The 12,336-nt window shown below is 42.5% G+C and overlaps 1 protein-coding gene across 6 annotated transcripts in view; it reads right to left on the bottom strand.

Annotated features, from left to right (window-relative positions):
* Positions 1-2,723: 2,723 nt before the first annotated feature.
* trit1 (tRNA isopentenyltransferase 1) overlaps positions 2,724-12,336 on the bottom strand; it is a 36,637-nt gene continuing 27,024 nt past the window's right edge. For 5 of the 6 annotated variants that reach the window (XM_029513376.1, XM_029513377.1, XM_029513375.1 and 2 more), the window contains 3 exons: positions 5,593-5,702; positions 4,568-4,685; positions 2,724-4,408 (listed from right to left, as the gene is read on the bottom strand). In XM_029513376.1, the coding sequence (XP_029369236.1) occupies positions 4,188-4,408; positions 4,568-4,685; positions 5,593-5,702 (449 nt within the window). In that variant the 3' untranslated portion in view covers positions 2,724-4,187. Of the gene's footprint in view, positions 4,409-4,567; positions 4,686-5,592; positions 5,703-12,336 lie in introns of those variants that run through there. The other variant, XM_029513380.1, reaches the window with a different exon arrangement.

Genomic DNA, 12,336 nt, shown 5'->3' with positions numbered 1-12,336 from the left:
AGAGTATGTGCTGTGTGTGTATGTGTGTGTGTGTGTTTGTGTGTGCCCTCCTATCCTAAGCGTTGCCCTGGGAAAAGAGTTCACTGGGTTGTTGGAAAAACAGGAAGCCATGTCATGGTCTGGATTTGGGGAGGGTAGAAGAAGAAGAAAAAAGTACGTAACAGCCCCCGCATTACATAACCAGGCAGGAAATATGCAGGGGGGGGGGGAGACAACAGGAAACCGTGCATGCGTAGACTGCACCTATGCTGCTTTCCTTAAAGGCTTTTCACATCTAATCACATCTCTTTCCCTGCTCCTTCTGTCACTTCTTCGTTCGAGGCAGCCACCACAGGAGCCAGACAGCACCACAAAAAGAGAGAGGGAGCTGCATGAACTCAATGAACCTCAACCCCCCACCCCCCAACACACACACACACACACACACACACACACACCATCAATAAATGATGGTCTGCACTTGGCTCTGGATGCATACATCACAGAGTATTGAAATGTTCTAAAAAATCACCTCTGGCCTGGATTAGGCTGCAATACACTCATCCCTAATAGTGCAGCTCTGGCTGTGTGTGTGCAATCCATAATATACACAGGTACAAGCACACAGCTGTAACACACTGCTGAGGGAGGTAGCCAAAAACAAACACGTGTGCGTACAGCCGTCTGAGTGGATAGAGCAGCTGTGTGTGTGTGCGCGTTTCCTCTTGTATCGCTAATGTGAAACATGCAAACACTAAACATCTCACATGCGCACACACATATCAACAATGTTCTCAATGCTATCTGATTGAGTCACACCTGACAGTGTTGTGCTTGTCACTCAGTTGCACAACACACAAGGTCTGAATTGTCTTTCCTCTTCCTGATGAACCTGGCTTTGATCAGAGGAAGCTCACACGCAGGGAGACGCACACATACCTCAATGCTTCAAATAGTGTACATTTGAAAATAAAATCAAAGGGCACAAATCAAGGCACTCTGTATTTTCTGTACTCAGGATGAAGCAAACTCACATTTCCAGCAGCTGGAGGCCTGATAGTTGATCTTTTGCCACTTTCTTGCCTACAATGACAAAAACATTCTTAACTGAGGCCTTCACATTTCACATAATTCAGATCTGAGATTATACAACTATGTGGTGTCTAGCATCTATCCAGTGCAAAATGTTTTTCCCATTGTATTATCTATAAACAAGCTCCACTTCAGCAAAAGACGCGGTTTTTATAAAAAAAAAGCATCGTCTTTCTAGTCAAGTCAGCAGTGTCTTCGACCACAGCTGCTGCTCTAGCTGATTAGCCTCTTGCATGTCTGTCAGCCTGAGTGTGTTTTTTGTCCCGCCAGGGCCAGATGGCAGAGAATGTTTAGTCAAATGGGATTAGAGATTAGGATTAAGTGGACTTCAAATTACCTAGACGCACAGTCACTGGATGACACACTACTACAGCAGAGCTGTGGGGTGGAAAGGCCAACCGCACACATGCTACGTGTTTAGTATTAGTGACAGGCAAAGTGAGAAAATTCATGACATTTTGGAAATACTCTTGCTTTTTTTGCCAAAAGTTCAAAAGGAAGATTTATATCATAAATGTCTATAATGAAAACATAGAGAAACAACTACTTGGTTGGGTCTTCAGGTAATGAAATCTACCACCACCTCAAAAGATTACAGATTAAAATGATTATTCATACAAATAAATTCATACAAAAAAGTGAAAAAAGTTAAATAGCTGTTTTGTAGAGTGTTTGGCAGAGTGTTTTTTTGCTAATGCAATTTATCTGGTCCTGGCCAAGGAACAGCAGATTATTGTTGCTGAATGTAACAGACTGCTTGCCTGCTTCATCAATGAAATAAAGATCAGAGAAGAAACATCCTGAATCACAAATCACAATTTTGCGGTGAATGCACATAATGGTTGCGATATCTAAATTATCTACACTATATAAAAGTTTTTTGTTTTTCTTTTTTGCAGTGAAGCCAGAGGCGGAGGCCAAGACGTCACGGCACATCATGGCAAACATGCCAGACACAGACAAGCGTCTATAAGCTGCAGCATGTGTTACATAAGTCAGCCTGCAGCTCCCCCACCTCGGGCCTCATGTATAGGACAGTGTGTGCTCTGTGAACATATACAGCTACTGAGCTTCCACAAAGCAGGACTGGCCTGACAGAAAGGGAGCGATGAAACTGGGTGAACTGTTGTGCGGCTTGTTGATTGATGCACCTCTACTGTACATACAAACACTGAGAAGCACCGAGAAGCATCATCGGATCGAAAACCTAATGAAGCATGAAACGCCACTGTAAAGGGACTTATGTGTGTGTGTGTGTGAGAGATAGAGACCGTAGTTCCAGGTTTCCCATTTCAAATGTATTTGTGTTGATTCTTAGTGCTCACTGTCCGTAACTAATGAGTTGACCTGGTGTATGTGTGGCTGTGTGCGTCCGTAGATGATCCAGTGCATCGCAGTGCGTAAATCACTAATTAGCCTTGTGACTGTGGCCGCTGCCCCACTTCTTCACTTCTTGTGAGTGTGTCTCTGTGTGCAGATCAAGGGGCTGAAGCCTTATGTCACTTTATTGCACAAGATTTCAGCTTAAAATGTGGTATGATTCAGCAGTGCCTGGAGGTGCCAGGCAGGACTCAATGGGGCACCTAAGACGAGACCATACCGCATAAGAAGTACGAAAAGAACATCAAATTATTTTTCTTTTGCTATTTAAAGATCATTCCCACTGTTTCTGTATTTTTAATTACAGCGATGACAGAGGAGGAACAAATTGCTACAGGGACAAGAAAATGAAATGCTTCATAGACAGAAAGAAAAATAAACAGAAGAGTTATAAACGCCAGACACCAGTTGCACAGTGATCTTTACTATGGATGTGACTCCCAAACTGTATTGTAAGTCCCCAGTAAGCTTGAGGCCTGACCCAGTTTGGAGTAAGGGAATGTGGGACACGCACACACACACACACACATGTGCGCACATTTCCAGTTATTATATGGCTGGAAATATTTTTAGTCATGTGGATGAGGTCAAACGTCAGGAGCCTGTGAACTAAACTTGTGGTGAAGGAACATGTCGAAGACGCTGGAAACTTAAAAAGAAAGAGGTGATAGATTGCCAGCCGGTAACAATTCAGCTATGAATCTCTGGAAAAGGAGGGGAGGTGAGAAGAAAAAGTGGCAGGTGAGGGGAGGAAAAGGGAGCGACAAAAGAGGCTCTTGGATAGATGCCATGTATTCTGTAAATGGTTTTTACTGCAGGCAGCATACTTTGGTTTGAAAGGGGGTACAACATGCACTCGCATAAACAAAGAGCGGCAATCACTGCTGGGAAAACACTGTCTCTGAGCTGGTGGGTTATACCACTGTCGGAACAGAAACAAGCTCCACTGAAAGGCAATGATACAAATCATGCATCTGGTGATTATCAACATCGGGGGGCAGAAAAATGTGTTTACTGACAATGCAACACAAGGCAGCAGGCCAACAGAGCACAGGGCATGTATGCCACTGGGATCTCACAGGGATAAAGGTAAAGCTTGAGAGCTGATGTCATGTAAAAACCTCTCTGATCAATTTTGTGGATTTAGTTTTTTCACATCAGTGACAAAAAAAAAAAACATAATCCCCCACAGGTTTAGAAAGCTGAAGAAACTCTGGTTTATTAAATATTTTCAAAAGCAACTAGATGAAGTTAAAAGTACGTGGTGGTGAGGCGAAACACGGGGAAAAGGAACATAATCCTGAAAATGCCAATATTTTAGAGATGGAAGGCTTTCATTCAGTGTCAACAATCAGAAAGGTCACCACTTCAGTTAAGGCACATTTGGCAAAAAGAAAAATAAAATTTCTTCGAAAGGAGACAAAAAGGAAACACACTTTTTGTGTGTGCTGTCCATGAGAATGATTCATTCCAGCCATCAACTTGTAATCCAAGCAGACATGGGAAAAAAGTCTCAATTATGTTCACTGTGCACACATTGAGTGAGGATCAGTTGTAAATATTTGCAGAGCTGGAAGATTGTTTTTGAGATCGTAACCAAGTTCAACGGGAAGACTTTAGCCCAAGTGCAAACTATCCCAGAAGGAACCTGGAGATACTTGTAATTCTTTAAGAGCCATCAGGGTACAGCCAGTTGTGAGCATAAAACGGTGAGCCTGAATAAACATGGCCAATTGTTAAAATGTCACCGTTGCATCCTTGTGTGTTGTCCTGGTTTCCTGGGAAGAGTCCTGAGCGGTTTCACTGCATCCTGGGGCAACCAGAGCACGAGTAGTGTTCTCTGAGAGAGTCTCTGGCGTAGAGGCAGAAGCTCCAGCGCACTGGGGCTGCTCACAGGCAGGATCCGACTTCCTCTTCTTCCTCACGTGATAGTGATGCTTCTTGGACTTTAGGTGAGCTATAGGTGAAGAGAAGGCACAGAGTATTGTAAATCCACAATACTGTGCACGTTTTTACATAACAGAAAGATTTTAAGATGTTTCAACCAAACAGTACATCCAAAGTCAGAGCCAAATACATTCCATTACTTCACTAAACGTTATGTTGGCAGGCTCACCTGTCCACTGAAGGTCACCGATGATCACTTTGTCACACAAATCACACGTGTGGAGGCTACGTTTGTTTCCCTGCCCCGCCTGCTGCACTCTGATTGGTGTAATTGTCGGCTCCTCACCCTGATTGGTTGAGCCAAGGAGATGGAAGTTAATGGAGTGTTCATGAAATATTCAGCGGTGTCAGAAAACATGTCACTACTCCCTTTAAAAATAACACATGTGGTTTACTCTAATCATATTGAGTCACCACTGCCAGGTGTTCTCTCACGCCACAGTGATTTTTCCGTACATCATTGTCAATGAATTTTTTTGCTCCTTTGCATACATTTAAGACACAGATAAAGAACCAAAAGAAATAAAGTACAGTACACTGTGATGAACAGACAGTGGTTTCAGACACAGCACTGACTTCACCAATTTAATGACACCGACGTAGAATGACATAAACGCAGCATGAGGCAAAATTAAGGGGAGCTCAGAGGGAGGAGGAAACAAGGGAGGACTAATTATGTTAAAGTGAGGGAAAGGGAGGGAATTCTGAAAATTAGGAAGAAAAGGAAAGAAAAAAAAAAAAGGGCAAGATTTAAAAAAGAAAGAAGGGAAAAATTAAGAACGAAGAAGCAAGAAAGGCGAACAGGAGGCAGTTTGACCTAGACAAAAACTGCAAAGACATGAAAGCAGGACGGTGAGGAGAGCAAAGAAGACTGGAAAGATGAACAGGAAAATGAAAGATAGGACAAAAAGTAGGATGGGAAAGAATTATGGAAAAAGCAACAGTAGAAACGAAGAGGAAAAGGAGATGAAAAAAGGAATGAAGCAAGAAAAGTAGAAGAAATAAAGCAAACGGGAAAGGAAACCTACAGGCACGTGTGATGGTGTACAAAGGGAGTAAAGTCATGGAAGGAAAAACAACAGGAGGGAAAAATAAAATACCAAAATGGAAAGAAGTACTTAAAGAGGGAGTGGCAGTGAAGGAAAGGAGAAAGGAACAAAAGAGAGAGAGAGAAGATGCTGTGAGTTTATCCACCTTACTGAGACTGTCCAGTATCTGCAGTGCAGGGTTCAGCACCGACTCCCCCCACCTCGAGACGTCCGTCACATCCAGTCCATACACTGCTGGCACGTTCTCTCCAGGTCCTACACACACAGTTAACACAAAAAATGCCTCTTTATAGGAGGCGAACGCTAGCTGCGAATAATTGTAACCTGATGTATTGATTCACTGTTTCCACATCTACTTTTATTGACGTGTGGAAAACCCTCTGAAAAATATTTTGAGCTGACTTGCTTTAAAGCAAGTTTGAGGAGAAGCTAATATTAATGTTGGATTCTTAACATGCGTCCACTGTAGAGTATGTGGTTGATCATTTTATTTCCAGTGGGAAGTAAAGTGAGTGACTGTAGCTCAGGAAGCCTAAGGTCAACTTCAGGATGAGTCCAGTACAAACTGGGATATTTACAGTAGCTGTAATGTGCTGGAACTGCACCATGAAGCTCTGTCAACCTGCTGACTCACACTGGCTCGATAATGTCTCTCCCTCCCTCCTTCCGCCTGCCTTTCTCTCTTGTGCAACTTCTCTCTTTCTCTCTCACCATCAGTCTCACTCTGGCTTTCACTCACTCTCCCATTCTCCCTCTCCCGATCTCTAACTGTTCCACCCCCGTGTTTCTGTTTTGCATCAGTCAGCAGTCTCCGAGCCAGGCCTCAGCACTAAACAGCAGTCTGTCTGCGTGTCTGTCTGTCTGTCTATCTGAGCGCCTGTCTGCATCATGAGCCACTGCCCTGCATCGAATGAGCACACACAGACGCACAGGAAATGAAGCTGAGTAGAAGCGATAGAGAAAGCGACTTCTATCAGCTACAACCGGATCTAAACAAGCTCAGATTTCTGCCACAAATGTGATATTAACAGCGGACCTGCCTGGGTTATAAATTAAGCTTTATATTTTCCAAAGACTCATCAGAAAATATAGAAAATTGATGACAAATCACATTGAATATTTTTGAGACACACAACAGATCAGGTGTCTATATCACTGTTGGTACCTGAGTGATATTAGGCTCCAGTCTGGTTTTCTAATGTGTTATCAAATGCCATGTGTAAAAACATAGTAATAGTGGAACGATTAATTTTTTGCTGATTCCTGTTGTCACTTGTTCTGCCACATGGACAGAGAAGAGACATGTCTTAATATATATATATATATATATATATATATATATATATATTCCCATTGAGATTTTTTCATGCATAAACTATATAGTCACTCAGATAAGCGACTTCACTCGAGGCAATTTGGCAGATTTTGCTCAGCTCTACCATAAAACTCCCTACAGTCTACAATCACAGTAGTTAACGGTAGTTCAAAGTAGGCCAGTGACTTCAATGTGTGAAAATCTGTGCTTTCCCCTCAATATGCTCACGTTTCAAGTGTTCACCGAAACTCACTGTAATCCATCCAAAAGCTGTTAAGACAGTTCACTCAAAACAAATAAAGTCAGCCTCACGGTGGCGCGAGAGGAGAAGAAGGACGATTGCTGGAGTAATTATGATATGCTGAACCCAAAAAACTGACAGTGGCATCCTGAGTGCCAGGCCATGCCACGCCGCATCACAGGCGTCTGCGTTGGCGTAATTTTGGCCCATAATATCTGTGTTTAAGTTAATCACCTAAATGAATCCCATTAACCTCAAAGGCACAGTTAGCCAACTCAATTATGACTTAATCCTCTGAAGACACAGGCTGATCTGTGGAGGTGTGGGCAGCAGACACCCTATAGACTGGAGTTATGAACTCTACTGGGACGACATTATTATTGAGGAAGACAAAGTGGAAATTGTATAACTGGTCGTGTATGCAGCTCACAGTGTTGCCGCTGTCAGAGGAGGGCGTTTGTGGGAACAATGAGTCTTCACAGAGCCATGCCTCGCAGCTATAAAGCTCAATTTCAACATGTTTCTTGGCATGAGCCACATTTCAACTCAAGTCTAGGCTAAATTTGTCTGTCATAGGTTTTAATTTACTGTTGAATCATGTGGTGTATTTAACATAGCACTCAGCTGTGCTTTGCTGAATAACTGACAAAGGGTGTCAAAAGCTAAATAAACTGAGAGAGCCTTATTCACAACATCTCAGTGTTCCTGCATGGGATCACTTGGATTTCCAGTGTGTGCTTTCATTGTTTACACTGCAAATCCCAGAAGGCTGCCCTGCCTGTGTGATCATACAATCATGCAGTGGGTCAATTTGTCAGGGTGTGTGTGTTTTTTTTTTTTTTTTACAGTAATGGTTGTTAATCAAAGCCTCAGGTTTCACTGCTATGGTTACTTTGTGCGTGCGTGCGTGGTGTGTGTTTGAGGGGAAGTCTTTTGTATTTGTGACACAATAGCAGGCAGGTGGTGGTGGCAAGCGTCACCTGGCATACCCATACCAGATGCAGAGTTAAAGCTCTCCTTTAGGTGCTCCCCTGTGCCCTCCTGTTGCCACTATCTCTCCTTACTTTTTTCTTTTTATCAACACCGCCACCCCTCCCACAACTCCCTTTTGCAATCACCCACCTCCCACTGGGAAAGGGTGGGGTAGTGGTAAATAAAAGGGAGTGGGGTGCCAGATGCTAGATAGATCCCCACCTCCCTATCGCCACAACCACCCCACCCTTGACTCCACTGTTTTTGTTTGGGATCTGGTGAAATTTAACTCTGCTAATCCACTCTACTCTGAACGAGGGTTGATAAGAAACACTGAGGTGACAAAGAGCAGGGTGGTTGGCGAACACACACACACACACACACACACACACACTGAGTGTTGCTTCTCTCTTTGCCAACAAGAAGGCGCATCTCCTGTCACTGGGCAGCTGCTTACCAGTGTCTGAGTGTTGAAACAGTAGTCCACCTGTTGCAACAAACAGGCCACAATTTATTTGCTGTCTAATGTTTGCTGAGTGAGGATGCGCGCTCTGTGTGTGTGTGTGCGTGTGTGTGTGTGTGTGTGTTTTGCTATAAAACCCCAACCCAACTACCAGTGTCCTGGGTCCAGCTGTGCTTTTCTGGCTGAGGTCCACACTGGAACCGGACTACCGATGTTCACTCAACAGCCTCCTTCCTCTTAAACATAGTCCCTCTTCATCTTTTCTCTTTACCTCCTTCGTTATCTGTTATTTACATTTGACATCTGTGGAGCAGTTTAAGTATCACAGATGAAGTTGATTTTTGGAAGAGGGTCAGATAAAAATGTATCATTGCAAACTCTTCATATGAATTTTATGTACCGTCTCAGTGTCTCACTTTGTCTTAGATTCTTGTCCTTGTATAAGTTTTAGAGCTTCCCAGTGTACACCCCTTCTCTCCTGCTAATTCCATAAGAAAAAAATGCAAGCTTTAAGTGAATTTCTGAAATTTTTGCTAAAAAAATATGTAATTTCTGCACTGCATGACACTAACTTGTGCAGATATCAGTATCAATAACTAACATATGAAATGGCAGAACAGTAGAGTTACCACTGTTATTCATGTGACAATTTTATTGAGTTGTTTTTACTTTTTTCTCTTTCATGCTTTCGGATCTTTTTTTGTAAATATTGACATCATGAATATGGTTACATAAGTAACGGGGCCCCTGAGGTTGGATACACCTCTACTTTTCATTTTTGCTTTTAACTGAAGATGGAAGTTGTTTTTTTTTTTTTTAATGAATCACTTTGTATTGGGCGTTCTTATGAGGTGTTGTAATGATACAAAACACATAGTCAGAGACCTGTCTGGATTCAAATGACAATGTCAAATGTTTTTAGTTGTGTTTTGATAACTTTCTTTTTTCTCTTCAATTTCTCGCATTTCTGGCATGAATGGACACGTGGGCTACCTATTATTTTATCTCCTTTTAACCACCGGCCCTCTCATCTCTTGGCTTTTCAACGACCAGAGGTGGCGTGGGGACCTCTGTGGTAACAACAACCCCGACCTGACTGCAGCTCCACAGGGGGAGGTGGCATTTCTGTGTGTAAGTGTGTACGCAAAAGCTTTGCACTTGTTCGAAGACAAGAGTGTAAACTCACACCGCACCTGTTGCCCCAGCTGGATCGATTACCCTCGCTCTCCATCCATCCAGTTACCCATGTGTCCTATACCCTTGTTACTTAACACTCACGAGGCCTCAGTTAAACTACACCTGTATATGCTGGTTACAGGTAGTGCGTGTTTTCTGCTTGTGTGTGCATCATTTGAGAATTTAAAGCTCTGAGGGCTCTGACAGTCTCAGCGTAGAAGGTGGCACTTATTAAAATTAATATAACCTCATATTAACGTTTTCTTTATAAGTGATTAAATCCACTAATTAAACACCCACATACAACCACATATACACACGTTCCAATAAGAACACACCCACACAGAGGTGCAATTTAAGGCGGGACAAATTAATCTTGATTTAATATTAGCTGGCTGACCCGGTGATTCAATTCCCAGAGCAACCAGAGTTGAGTCCATCAAGAACCGTGTAACCCGTTGAAAAGTATTTAAGACACTGAAAGCCCACCTGCTCCCTGATTGTCTATCGTCACTTAATGCTTCAACTCCATGCTGAAAAACTAGGTTGATCCTTTGCCTCCCAGACATGTGATTTTGTCTTATTCTGTATATGTACAAGAAAGGTCAAAATTCTGGTTATTTTTTTAGCTTTTCTATCCTACTTCACCGTGCTTGTCTGGCTGAAACTCTGTTGTTCCCATTCATCTTTCTCTTTCTATCCTTATTACTTCAATAAATTTCAAACCAACATTGTAACTGAGTAAAAAGTCACTTGGAAACCAACCTTGATGTCATCCATTGGTCTGTGAGCTGACATTTTAAAGCCTTTGGCCTGCTCTGTACTCTGTCTTGATTGTCGTGTGGGTCACTGAGTGTGGCAGATCACTCAGTAGCCACGCCCTAATGCCCTATACCCTGTTTTATGATATTTTTTCCTCTAAATGGGATGATTAAATTTTTTAGAAATGAGCATCGTACTATATTGTACTGTCATGCTGGGTTTGGATCTGATTGTTGAGGACTTGCAAAGTTAAGTGTTATGTCCATACAGGTGTGTGCAAAAAAATGACAGATGCAGGATTTCAGGCTATTCAGAGCAGAGGACAGCATCAATAACTACCATATCGCCTAGCAAAGGAGCATCTGTCACCTGCAGCAGCTGTGAAGTTTATGTTATTCATGATCTAGGTTAAATAACAGAAAGACCTCTCTGTATAATGCAATACAGTTCAACAGTACCACACACTATATCCTCCAAAATGACCTAAAAACCAAACCAGTAAGGATCTTAAACAGTTTGGATGAAAATTGAACATTATAACCTCCACAAATGATGACTAATAGCAGGATTGTGGTCGTTATCAGTTGTATGTAGAAGCTGCCAACGTCTGACAAGAATGTATTGCAGAGTCCAATCCCCTGCCCCAAAAAATGAACAAATATCAAAGTAAATTTTAGGTCATTTAGTTTGCACTTCATCTATGTTTTTTCATTTTACACAAGTAAATCAATTTCCTTTGCAGTAACAGTTCTTTTACTTGAGTGCAATTATCCAGTGCTCCCTCCACCTCTGCCCTTGACCCACGAGTCTTTGTACGCCTGGTTTGGTCCATGTAGACTCTGTGACCCTGCTGCCCGAGTTTGTGTGGTCGGGGCAAATTCCCGGCAGCTCTGTAATGCTTCAAGAGATTAGCCTGCTCAGCTGAGGCCTGTTGGCATCTGCATGTGTGTGTGTGTGCTGGCTCAGATGAAACAGAAAAGAGGTCAGCAGTCAAAGCAAGAGAGAGACTGTGAACGTTGCAGGACAGGGAGGTGGGACTAACTGGGTTAAGGAATAGGGGTAGATGGCCGTACAAGCCAGTCCTTTTAGGCAAATGCTCTCTCTGTAAAACCAAATGTAGATATGGGAGCACGATTGTGTTGAGCTGTGTTCAAATAATTCGTGCATTCGTCAACCACGTTGATAGGATATGAAAAGTGATCAGGAGTTTCCTCTGGTACGGTTAAGGTGGTGGGGGTTTCAAGTGGAAAATGAACAGCAGCCTTCTGTATGTAATTCTTGTGTTTTGTTTGGCTCATCCATCCACTCGACCTTGCCTTATGCAGACTTTGCTGCTGTACACACAGTTTCCTCCCGTCATGATTACCAAGGCTGGTTGGAGGCCAACTAACATTCAAAGGTAACTACAGGCCATATTTATCAGCATGTACAAAAAAACATGTTTTGTCTTTGTTTTGTTTTTTGTTTAAAGAAGGCCATGGTCATTTTCTTACAGTTGGACTCTGACATTTTGATTAAATCCAGAGAAAGTAAAACTTTCACTGGAATCAGTCAATCAGTGCATTCTGATACTTTGTCATGATCAACGTCCAATGAACTCAGCTAATTTTTTTTCCTTCAAACTCATTGATCTACTTTCTAGGACCATATTTCACTGTCTCGCTGCAGCAACGTAAAAAAAAAATGCATTTTTAGTCTTTTGGTCGGAATAAAGATTCTAACATCCTGATTGATTGATTTCCTTTAAGACACAAGAGACTGTTGTAGATTCTGCAAACAGAACAGGGCTGACAGTCGGGGAGTGTCCTTACAAACCTCATGCTATGCAAAATGTCAGACTTTTAACACTTTAGTGCTGATTACATCTGCTCCACCTCCACCCTGAGCTCTGATGGTGCAGACTGCTGTCAGTCAGGGACTAACCCTAGCTACAGGGACTTTAAGGGAGTCATTTCTGTTT

The sequence above is a fragment of the Echeneis naucrates genome, chromosome 11 (assembly GCF_900963305.1).
Source record: "Echeneis naucrates chromosome 11, fEcheNa1.1, whole genome shotgun sequence".
NCBI lineage: Eukaryota > Metazoa > Chordata > Actinopteri > Carangiformes > Echeneidae > Echeneis > Echeneis naucrates.
This window is presented reverse-complemented; position numbering and strand designations above follow the sequence as displayed.